The sequence below is a fragment of the Notolabrus celidotus genome, chromosome 20 (genome assembly GCF_009762535.1).
Source record: "Notolabrus celidotus isolate fNotCel1 chromosome 20, fNotCel1.pri, whole genome shotgun sequence".
NCBI classification, from domain to species: Eukaryota; Metazoa; Chordata; class Actinopteri; order Labriformes; family Labridae; genus Notolabrus; species Notolabrus celidotus.
The window spans coordinates 29,212,364-29,224,953 of NC_048291.1; the positions used below are offsets into that span (position 1 = coordinate 29,212,364).

At 48.0% G+C, this 12,590-nt stretch overlaps 1 protein-coding gene across 3 annotated transcripts in view; it reads right to left on the minus strand.

The window, feature by feature from the left end:
• LOC117832187 (sphingosine kinase 1-like) overlaps nt 1-12,590 on the minus strand; it is a 25,683-nt gene continuing 13,093 nt past the window's right edge. For all 3 annotated transcript variants that reach the window (XM_034711205.1, XM_034711206.1, XM_034711204.1), the window contains exons 3-6: nt 12,258-12,407; nt 7,997-8,091; nt 4,830-4,945; nt 1-4,121 (exon numbers count right to left, since the gene is read on the minus strand). In XM_034711205.1, coding sequence (XP_034567096.1) covers nt 3,215-4,121; nt 4,830-4,945; nt 7,997-8,091; nt 12,258-12,407 — 1,268 coding nt within the window. In that variant the 3' untranslated portion in view covers nt 1-3,214. The remainder of the gene's footprint in view (nt 4,122-4,829; nt 4,946-7,996; nt 8,092-12,257; nt 12,408-12,590) is intronic.

Sequence of the window (12,590 nt, forward strand, 5' to 3'; positions counted from 1 at the left end):
TTTTTCTACATGAATATGTTTATTGATCTTTAAAAAAGAAGTCTAAAAACAAAGGAGATGATGAATGTGTCGTACAGACGTCATATTGATTCAGTTAACTCCTTAAACACGTCGTAGAGTCTGTACATCTCCTGCCTCCTGATTGGTTAAGGCACTTTCTGACGTTTTCACCGTTAGCTTCGAACAAAAAGCTGCAAACCGTGACACACACTAAACCACACACACACACACACACACACATTCAACCGGACCGTGAGGATGCTCTGATCCACTCTCAGAGTCAACGAAACAACAACAACAACAAAGAGAAAGACCCAGCACCGGTCTGATCAGGCTTCTGTGAGCGAGAGAGAAACGAGGATATCAGAGTAAAGCAGAGAATAAAAGGCATGACTGTTCAGATTACAGAGATTAAACCTCACTGACAGGGTTCAGGTCTTTACTTATTAAAGCAGCAGGTGGAGAAACCTTTAACAGTCCAGAACCAGAAGCTCTGCACAGACTCTGACCTGCAGCACGGTCTGATTCTGATGATTACAATGAGCTGGATTCAGCATCTGTAAGATCTAGAGATTGTATAACAGAAGCGTGTGTCGTTCCTCCAGCAGAGGGAGCCCTCGCTCCGGTCACCTGCAGCCGTGACGAGGCGTTTGCATAGCTTATGACTACAGTTATGAGATCGAGGCATGAGCAGTGCGTGTGGAGAACTTTAGCACCTGGAGAGCTTCATGAGGAGAGAGTTAAAGGTACAGCATGAGATGTTGAGGTTTGAACACGGCATGGAAATGAGATTTGTAAGAACTGAGGAGCAGACGCAGAGATTAGAGGAAGGAAAAGTCAGACCGCTCTGTGTTTGTGTTCAGAGATCACCTGACCTGCACGCCTCTCACTGATGATGCTGCAAAGATTAAATGTGAACCTCTAACCTGAGCCGGTCCATCAGGGTTTGTTGACAGCTCAGATGAAACTGAGGGAGTCTAACATCTGCCCCTCTTGTTGAGAAGTGTAAACAGCTGGAGGTGATCCTGTGTGCAGATCTTTCTGCTCCACCTCTGATGAAACTCATAATGAACATCTGCCCTCTGTGCAGGAGGAGCGTCTGCTCTATCTGACACGTGCATGATGACAACGTCCTGCTGGGCTCTGCAGGGTTTAAGTCCAATTAAAGTATCTTATGTGTGCGAGTGTTGCTGCAGCTTGAGGATGTTTTAAAGCGATGAAAAGGCCTTAAGTTAAAGCTCCAGTGAGGAGTTTTCAGATGCTTTATGATGACCGGCGGAAAGCGAGACCATCAGTGAAAGGATGGACCGTCTCTGTGACGCACCCCTCGCCCCTGATGTAAGCGGTTTGCTGTTCTAGACCAGCAAAGAGTTGGAGCCACTCTGGAACTGGTTTTCCTGGCCGGTTCACTCGCAGTCGAAACATTAAAACTCGGTTCTCAATTGAGCGCCGGCTCTAATCCGGGCCTGAAACTACCTCGGTGGTAAAGGAGTATCAGGGTCAGGAAGAAATGAGAGATGCATGCAACTTCTACAAGACAGCAGGAGGCAGAGATGATGCAATGCACAGGAGAACAGACATCATGTTCGCCCACATGAGGGCGCCAAAGAGCGTCAAACTGAGAGGTCCCAGCAGGAGCTTTAAACACCGACCTTTAATGTGTCTTTGAGATCAATCCTGTGACGGGGAAATTTAAGACTCAGCCGCTACAGAGACCTTTCTTCTGTTTGCATGATGTGCAGATAATTACATTGATGCTTCTTTCAGAGTCTGAGAGGGGAACACTTTCTGAACGTGCATTATCAGGTCGGTGCATCGACTGTTTGCACTCAGGATGACATCGACTCATCTAAACCTTAAAAAACAGATCATCAGGTTTTCTTTGAGACCGTTTCAGAAGAAGAGGCGTTTGTACAGTACGGATGATTTAGAGTCAGGAAAGGATTGAGGATACAGAGCTTACTCCTGCTCTCCTCTCTGCTCTTGTTTTCTGATCCTCGACACCACAGCAGTGTCAAAGAAAGGCCACACGGAGGAGCGACGCACTCTCATCGATCCGTGCACTGCAGACCGACCCGCTCTGAAACCCTCCACGTGTCAACGAAGTCAAACTCAGGATAAAGAGCCTCTCTGACTCTCTCCTGCAGACGTAAAGCTTCATATTAAGGACACATTAGGTGCTGATGGCTCGTTAAACCGAGGAAGGAGAGAGGAGAGAGAGAAGGAGAGAAGGAGAGGAAGAGAGGGAGTACAATCTTAAGATGGCAAGAAGAGAGGGGATCATATGCACAGTAGTAGACCGTGCCCCTCCCCCTCGCTAAGTGCTGCAGAGATGCGAGGGAATCTGTGTGTATGAGGGCAAGTGAGGAGCTGACGGAGGAGGAGGAGGAGGAGAGAGAGAGAGGGAGGGAGGAGGAGGAGGAGGAGGAGGAGGAAGTATGTATGTGTGAGCTTCAGTTTGATGGCGGTTGAAGATGAAGCAGGAGAAAGATGAAGTTGAGCGGTCCAGGTCTGCCTCCACAATCAGCTGGAGGAAGTTCTCACACACAGAAAAAGAAAACATGGCGGTTACATTCGCTCGCTACATCTGCTATTGTTCAATATATTTTTTTTATGTAAGCTATGCAAAGATTAAAGATTTTTCCACATCAAATCCCCTGGGGGGGGATTTAAGCTCCCCTCAGTAAGAAAGCTCTTCTGGATCAGGCGGAGGAGGGGCAGGCGAGGCTGTCAGGAGGGAGATTGTCGGCCCCGGTGTAGTACAGTGGGACGAGGGGGCGGGGCTTCTTCAGGAGCCTCCCAGGATGGGGAAATGTGCTTCTCTTCACGTGCGACATGCTTATGAGGTCAGACAGCAGAGTGCACAATGCACTCCTCACACACACTTGAGTGCACACAAACACACATAAGGACCCCTCCGCCTTATGCACACACTCTCACACACAAACACAAAATCCCCCCCCGTCTCTCTGAGCTGGGACCAGCCAGCAGCAAGGACAACCGTCCGCCGTTTGACCCTGAATGAAGGGAGAAAGAAAGCAGGGGAGTAAAAAGAGGACGAGTCGCTTCAGTAGAAAAATAGAGGGATTTCCAGAGGCTGATAAAACGTCTTTGGCACTTCTGAAAAACAGCGTATTCACAGAGATCCACACGAAGAAGAAAAGGCCAAACGAGAAAGCTCTACAGCCAGAAACCAGATTATCATAATCCACGTTTATCCACATATGAGTCTGGCCAAGCCGGGGTGGATTTGAGCCTGGACCGGCCCGTACTCCACCATCTCTCCGTCCACTGTGATCATGCCCTGTGGAGAGAGCGGCTCCAGACGCAGAGCCTTCACCCGCTCGTACACCAGGTGGGGGCAGCCGCACGCCAGGTGAGCGCCCTTCTCCATGGCGAGGAAGAGACGCAGCAGAGCCGGGCGGGAGATCCCTGCGGTCACGTAGAAGAGATGAATCACTCCATCGTCTGCCATCGCTCCGGGGGCCGTCCACAGATCCTCCGCCAGGTGGGACTGGTACATCGCCAGCACTAAGATGAAGTCCTCCTCTTTGACCACAGTCCAGCTCTCGGGGACCGGCTGGTCCAGACCAGGAAGCAGAGAGTCTGCAGGCTCTCTGGTCTTGCCGTCGATCTCTGGTCTCTTGGAGGTGATGGCGTTGTTGGAGGAGTTGGTGATGGTGTTGTGGTTGGAGTTTGTGCTGATGTGGTTTTGGAGGGAGTTCTGGTTTGGCGAGGGGGCGGGGAAGAGTCGACACGGCAGAGAGGAGCAGAAGGAGGGCAGCTGAGGAGCCGAGGAGGGAGCGTGGTTCACCTTGATGCTCCCTTTCGGAGTTTTTGGCGCCTCCTTCACTGGGAGGTACGCCAGCCTGCCCTGATAGGTCCTGAGGGACGCCAGGCGCACCAGCGTGCCCATCAGGAAGCGGATCGCTCCGACGTGGCGGTACTTCTCGCTCTCGATGTCGACGTCGGCGACGAAGCCCCAGGCCAGGGAGAGGAAGGAGAAGAGGCGGCGCCGAGAGGCCAGGTGGACCGAGACCAGGTCCATGGAGCACACCAGACCTTTACACAGCATGAAGCCACAGCTCAGGAGGAGCTCCTCGTTCCAGGCAGGAGGAGACCTGAGGGACGGGGAGGAGACATTAATACACAAACATCACGGCTGTAGTGTTAGTCTTTAAATCTTTGTACTGAGCGTGTGCACAAGGTCAGATCTGGAACAGAGGTCACACCAGCAGATCACAAACTTTGCAATGTGCAGTTTCTGTGCAGCTGTGTAGCTGGAGTTTGCCTCCTGCTTTCTACTTGAACAGCATTGGAGCTCAACCTATTCTTACTCTGATAGCTATGTGGTACGGACTCACTGCTCCACACCTCTGCTGGATGAGAGTCTGAGTCTGGACGGAGGTCTTGCATTGATTCTGCAGCTTCATGCATGCAGCTCCTCAGAGATAGAGAGAATATAAACTTGTCTCTTTCCTCCTTTCATAGATATTTGATTTGTTGTACCTGGAGCCGTCCAGCAGGTGGAGATGACGTCTCGTCCCTGACTTGGTTCTGCTGGTTCTGCAGCTGCACTTTGGACTATAATCACTCATAATGTGTGCGTTTCTAAACCCATTACATCACTCCTCTGAGAGTTATCGGTCACCTGAAGTGACCTCTGCGGCACAGAGCAGTCCGGTCCGCTCCTCCTGAGGACGGATGTGCCCGCTCAGCCTTCGCCATAATTAAACAGAGAGGAGATAAATCGCTCCTTTCTTTTTTTGAGGTGCACCTTCGCTCTTCCTCTCCATGCATTTAAATGACTCATTAATGGACTGACTCACTGCGAGTAGTGGTGGACAGAGGCTGCCAGGGCGTTGCCTGAGCCACCTGGTAGAATCCCCAGAGGGGTCTGGATGGCCTCTTGCCAGTCCTCCCGCTCCATCAGCCCATTTATCACCTGAGTGAACAAGAACAAACACAGAAACTTGAATCAGGCCACGGACCCGGGGAGGAAGAGGAGGCTGGGACGCCCTCTATAGAACAAACGGAGGCTGGTGGAGATTTAGGAGGTGGCAGACTCACATGCAGGCGCCGAGCTTTTTTGTTATGCCTGAGCACAAATTAATTTTTTACAGGCCTACGCTGAAAAGGGATAAAAATAGAAACATGGGTAAGAGGGTTTACATCATTCCCATCGCAGCCTGATTGGAAGACTCAGAACGGGAACGTGAAACCTGAACGTATTAACATAAAGTATAAAACAAAGCAAGGTACGGCGCTCTTTCAGAAAAGAGAACACATTAGAGTGAAGAGAGGGGAGAGGTGATGTTCTCACAGGTGAGTATCAAACACCTTCAAAGAGCAGAGTCACTCGTTAGCATGAGGTTATTTCATTACAGTGACATGACGTTAATAAACATGACTTATCACCCGGCTCTCTCACTGATCTTCAGGCTCTGTTAGATGCTTCAATCTGATTGGTCAAAACTCTGTTTACATCTTGGATCCTGTCCATCAATATGATGAAGGAGCAGGTGAGAGAAACTTTAGGTTAGTGATCTCTACAGAGAAAGTTAAACCCTGAGCGGTGGTGATGATAGCAGCAGGGTTCAAAGTTCAGACATTAGTTTATTCTTAAAGGTGTGTGAACCTCAGAGCTCAGAGAAGAAGGAGAGCTGAATGAGGACAGGTTCATGTTCAATCCACCGCAACAGGCAGAGAAGAAGTCATGTAATAAACTGTAAACATAAATCATTTTAAAATCAATAAAATCATCTTTAATCAACGTGTTTGTATCTTAAAGGGGACATATCACGCTTTTTTCATCAACATATATTGGTCTAAGAGGTCCCCAAAACATGTCTTTAAAGTTTATGCTCAAAAAAACACTTTGAAATCAGATTTTGGTCTGCCTGAAAAACCCTCTTCTTCATTCCTCATCAGAACACTCTGTTTTCCCTCTGACCACGCCCCCTCAGGAAGTGGGTGTGGCCTCGGCTCTCCAGCACATTGATCTAATGTTTACATGTTGGCTGAATATACACGGCTGCTCAGAGATCACGTTACTTCAACCCTCTGAATCTGATCCAGAATCTGATCCTGACGGAGAGGCGCCTGCAGCAGGACCTTTCTGAACCATTGGTCACAGATTTAGTGTTTCTTGTTGTTTTATTTGTCAGTATGTAGACGTGTGTCTTGGTACACAGCTACCAACATGTAGCTATGTGGCTATGCTAACTAGCACTAGCACTTTTCCATGAAAACTAAAAATCATCCACTAGATCTTCAAATCTGCAGACGTGGGGAGTCAAAGCGACCTCTGCCAGAAAGGCAGCAGGACCTTTTATGAAGGATTGGTCACAGATTTAGTGTTTCTTGTTGTTTTATTTGTCAGTATGTCGACGTGTGTCTTGGTACACAGCTACAGCTACAGCTACAGCTACAGCTATGAACATGTAGCTATGTGGCTATGCCAATTAGTGCTAGCACTTATCCATGATAAATAAAAATCATCCACTAGATCTTCAAATCTGCAGACGTGGGGAGTCAAAGCGACCTTTGTGTTTATTAAGACAGCCTACAACTAGCATGCCTCCCTCCTAAGCTCCTTGTTAGCACACATGTGTGCAGGGAATGAAAAACGGAGGAGGGGTTGAGTTGTATTTTATACAGTCTATGGGCTGAACAAGCTCCGAGCTCTGACTTCCTGTTACAGACCGGATATTGTTGTGACGTATGAAAAACACTGAAGTCTGAAACGGCTGGTTTCACACACATTTACAGAAAGGTGGAGAAATCAGAACAGGGGCAGAATGGACTCTATTCATTCTCGGGGGGTTTGTAGACAGGGACACATATTTCAGGTAAAGAACCATTAAAAAGTCCATTTTGCATGATATGTCACCTTTAAGTTAGTAGCCGGGTCATAAGCAGGATCATTTTGGGTTAGCAGGTTATGGGAAATAGATCCTGACAGGGTTTGTTTACGTAGCTACAGCCGATCTGAAGCCAAACTGCAATTCCTCAAATGCCCACTAGAGGCCTTCTTCAAAAATGAGTCCATCTCCATAGAATGTGAAGCAGAATGAATCATGTTTGCAGACTTTTACAGGCCAGGTTTGAGGCTGTAGAGTGAATTATTCTAACCGTCAGAGGATAAAGTTTATAAAAATCACCTGTTTCATTTATATTGAAGTTTTGATTCATGCATTATTAGAGGTGTGGCTGCTAGTTGTCTGCCTTGCGGCCATGTTTGTTTGTTTGTTTGTTTGTTGATGCCTCCTGCAGATTTATCCTTCATGCAAACTCTGCACCAATAATGTAATACTTAATGATAGTTATCTTTATTCAAACTTCCTAATTTACAATGACGTCAAGCTTATCAAAGAAACATTAAAACGCATGATAAAAGATAAAACCTTAAAATAATGATGATCAATTAAACCAGACAGTAATTTAAAACAGGAGCAATCAGAGGTTAAAACGTTTAAAACTAAGGATTTAAAATGACTAAAAGAAACCAGTGCATTCATTTTTAAAGTGCTTTAAAGGGAGTTCCATGCAGATGGTGCAAAAAAGCCACAAGCAGATCTTCCCTAACTCTAGGAACCTGGAGAGTAAGCCAGTTAGTTGACCTTGTGTGTTGTGCTCCAGAGGACCAAACTAGCATGGAAGATAAATATGAGGGTAGCATCCCAATAGGCGCTTTATAAATGTGGCTTATTGTCCAAGAAGTCTGTGCTTTAATGTTTGCTGACTGACTGCTAGAGGTAGATCTAAGCATGAGGATGTTAGGGTTTGCAGTCCTTGCCCTTCTCCTGCAAGTAAGGCCACTTCTGCTCCCAAAGCAAAATGTTGACAGACTTCATGGTAAGCTAAAGGGCTCAAATCTTCATTTACCTCCATAAAGTGATCAATGCACAAACACAGAAACAGATATCTGTAAACATCTGTCATGTGTGTCATGTGATCCTCTCTGTTGTAATCCAGGCCTGTGTGATCCTTTTACCTCAAACAGCAGCCCGTCTCCAGACATGATCACCAGGGCGTCCCACTGCGACAGGTCGGCCTTCTTCACCACCTCCCGCGCGTGGTTCTGATGCTCTGAAGGACACACGGTTGGAAAGAGATGAGAGAGAAAGAAAATCACAAAAGAGCCAACACAGAAGACGAGCACCAAACTGGCCAAATCAAAACAAAGAGGAGGGGGGGACAGATTTGAGTCCAGCAGGCTCCAGGGGGAGGATCAGCGGGATTAGGCCTGAAAAGAGATTCAATTTCTACTATCACATTAGCCCATCCTGTGGCTACTCAACAGCTCCCGGGCAGCTTAGCCGCCATGCAAACATCTGTGACCGGCAGAGTGCATGCATGTGAGCGTTCAGCATGTACATGTCGGTTAATGCACCGCTGGAGGACTGAGCTGCATTATCAGCATCCCTGAGTGGGTCCCTACACACGGGGTCTCTGTGGGCCGATGCTGCGAGCATTAAAGTCTACCGTCCTGCCAGTCCAGACTCCCATGTGAGGAGGAGAGACGGCAGAGAGGAAGAGAGGAGGGCAGACAGTAAAGAAGTTATTGAGTATTCATGCTCTGACATTGAAGAGGAAATATTTCCCGCTTCAGCTCAGGTATTGATCCAAATCAGGAGCTAAATAAAATCCTCTCCTTTCCTTTCACTTTGCTCAACCTCTCCCTCTCTCCTCTCTCTCTCTCTCTCTCTCTCTGCCTCCCAGCTGTGCTCCCCGTGTTGTGCTGCTGTTTGTTTTTGCTCGTGTGCTTGGGAGGCTGCAGGCGGTGATGCAGTGCTGTGTTGACAGACAGAGGCAGAGGAGGGAGAGATGGAGCTGACTCAGCACTTTTCACCTGACGGGGCAGTCAGCATGATGCTTCACTTCCCAGGCCACTTCCTTATTCAAGGGGTCGCTGCCAAACACACACACACACACACACACATGCATGCACGCACACACACCGGCCTGAAACCTTAAGATAAGAGCGAGTGGAGATTTCTTTATCACTCAGTTGTTGATTCTTCTTGAAGCGGCTCAGATTGAAGTTTGTAGTTTCACTCTTTAGAGGCAGAGATCTGGCCTCACTTCAAACCTCCTCCTCCTCCTCCTCCTCCTCCTCCTCCTCCTCCTCCTCCTCCTCCTCCTCCTCCTCCTCCTCCTCCTCCTCCTCTGAGGTTAACCCAGGTAGAGATAAAGCTCGGTACGCTGGATGCTTCATACAGTATGTAAAAGGAACACGCCAACACAGGAAGCGCGTCGATTGGTGCTTGTCCTTCCTCGGGCAAAGACCCTGTGATACATCATCAAGGAGCCGGGGACTCTGACAGTCCATCACTCATAATCCCAGACGTGTCAGACCATGAAGGACCCTTCAGTCCGTCCCCAGACTCTGTTTACTCTCCATCCAGTCCAGCTGCTGACCCTCCTTTAAGCCCCAGAAGAGTCTGCACGCACATCAGAGCAACAAACACACTTCATCCCTTTATTCTCCTCTCATTCTTTCACTCTGAGCTGCAGCAGAGATTCATCTCATGCAGCGCTGAGCTGACAGCTAATATTCTAACGGTCCAGTCAGTCAGCGTTTGAATGAATGAATGAATGAAGGAGAGGATGCACTCTTCATGTTTCTGTCCTTGTTCCCTGCAGCTTGTTGGGATTCAGAAGGAAGCCTCTCAGAGCTGTCGATGACACTTTCTGACACGCGATGCTGTTTAAGGTCACAAAAAGGCCACCAGCAGCTCACACAGAGCGCCGAGGAGCCGGAGAGGCTGACATTTAATGTGGATCAGTGGGTGCAGCGGCGGCTCGCATGCTAAACGTGTGGCAGAATGACTGCAGGGACGCTGAAGCTGCTGTAAAAATCTCTGTGCTGCTCACACTTCATACTAACATGCGTGTGCTGAGTGATCACACGCAGAGGTGTAATGATAGACAACATGCCTCCTCCTCCTCCTGTGCAAAAGTGATGCCAAGATATCCTTCTGACGGACGCTGTGGTACCAAACATCTGGATCCAGTCTGTGCAGCAGAGACCGGCTGGAGGAGCCTCGGTGCAGAAGTCTCTTCAGCCCAAAGTGTCACAGATTCTTGTGTTGGTTTGAAGCAGACACTCGGTCATGAAAAGTTCAATCACTCTTGTTTTCGTGTTTATGTTTCTTCCTCTTCTCTGCACAAACAACCACAGTGTTCCCTTTTTACAGCTCCAGATAACATCAAACTAAACTCCTCAGAGAAGTGAACACATGGGCGTGAACCACCAGGAGAAACCACGTTTGAGGAACATTTAATCAACGTGTATTTTGGAGGAGACATGGAGGAGGCGGGGCTTATGACCAGTTGAAGTAGCTACAAATATGATGGCTTTGCTTTTGGGGATCTGCCATGTCATCCATCTTTATGTACACATATGAAGCATTTGGTAAGCGCTGAAGTTAGATCACTCAGGCAACGTTTGCAGAGCAGGTGAAGGTGTAGATGTCCGTGTTCGTGTGGCGCTGTATGTGGAGATGCATTTTAAAAACCACTGATCTCTCTGTATGCAGAGCAGCAACGAGTCCAGATTAAAATCAGAATCAGAATCAGAATCTGTTTTATTGGCTGAACTGTGTAAGTTGCACTCTGTGCATTAACCATGAGATGTTAAACCATATGATCACGCCTGCATTAAACATTAACCCTTTAGCTGTCTGCAGTAAAGTGGTTTGATTGCATGCTTCATGCACAGAGGCTAACATCCTACTACTGCTATCATCTTGACCCTACGCTGCCGTGGTCGACCGACGTGAGCTCTACATACTCATCAATGTGTCCATGTCGTGCAGCAATACTCAACCAAAACATCTGAGGTCAGTGTGGTCTCTTTTATAGTCGGGTCACCTGTTTCTGGCCCCGCTATGTCTTCTGTTTCCTTTTCCTCAGAGATTCAGAGCGTGTTATTTTAATCTACAGCTGCAGACGAAGGTTTCTGGAGAGGAGATAGAAGCCGTGTCTCTCCTCTCTCATCATGGGCAACGTGAGATCTCTGGATAATAAGATGGACGAGCTAACAGGACGAGCCAGGAGTCAGAAGGAGTTTCAGGAATGTAGCACGGTGGGCTTCATGGAAACGTGGCTGCATCAGGATATTCCTGACCACAACGTCTCCATCGACGGCTTCCAGACTGTCCGGGCAGACCGGGATCGCACTGAGGTCGCTGTGGGCCTCCGACCATATTATCTGCACAGGGAGATCTCACATGTCATACTGGTAGCTGTTTACATCCCCACTCTGACAACCCGACTACGGCGTCCAACGTTCTCAATGCTGCCATAGCCAGACTCCAGACAGACCACCAGAGTGCCCTCTTCCTGATCTCCAGGGACTTCAACCATAGATTTATTTTCTACAGAGCTTGTAATTGTATTTTTATAACTTATTGTGTATAGAGTAACTGTGATGACTGAATTTCTCTCCCCAGGATAAATAAAGCATTTCTGATTCTGATGCATGTTGCTGTTTATAATGCAGACATGATTACAGGGAAGAACAGAGAGGAGACGGAGGAGGAGATTAAATGGGCTGCCAGTGGACAGCGATTTGGGAAGTGCTGTAAATGCAGGAAATACAACACAGTCGAGTGGACCAATCCTGGGGCGATTCAACGAGTAGTTGCCTACACAGACCTGAAGCATGGCTAGTAAGATAAACCAGGCTTTACATCCACTGTCCTATCAGCTGTATAAAGATGTAAACACAACATTTAGCTCATAAATGCGACCCTGAGTACGACAGGGAGCGAAGAAACAAGGCGCCATCTGAAGGTTTATCTCATTAATATCATGTTATCTCATTTAATGCTCATCTTTATCTGTATTGTGTAATAACTGCAGCAGACTGTGGACTAAACGAATCATTCCTGGTCTGATTCACAAACCCTGTAAATTTATACGACGTGCTTTTTATTCTTCAGGACGGGACGATCACACACAGACGAGGGACACAGTGCCTGGACCTGCGTCGGTGTATTTGCATATAGAAGGAGAAGAGAAATGTCGATTCAAGTGATCTGTGGCGACACATTTATGGATGCATGTTGGGACTCGGTGTGGTCAGGACCGAGGTGAGAGGTTAGGTAGCAGGACGGCGACTGTAAGCGTTGCTGATCCATACTACTGTTGAAGGTTTAATCTGTCCACGTCAGGGTGACCTTTAGAGGGACTGCAGCTAATGACATGAACAATGAAAGAGAGAGTGTGTGTTTGAATGTTGAACTGACCTGTGATGACGAGTGTGTAAGGGACAGACGCCTCGGTCAGCATGCCCTGAACGTGGCCCGTGAACAGCTGCAGGGCCTGACCGCGTCCACTGTTGGGGTTCACCAGGATCATGACTCTGCCGGGCCGGCACACCTCTCCGTACACCACACCTGAGAGGAGGAAGAGGGAGAGGAGGAGGAGGAGGTGAGTGGATGTGAGGACAGAGAGGTCTTCTTATGCATGAAGAGATATCTCAAAGAATGTATACAGACAGTTTGATCCCTCAGGGAGAGAGGGAACATGAAGCGGTGAAGACATGGACTGTGACAGCGTTCAGATGGACGCTGCTTCAT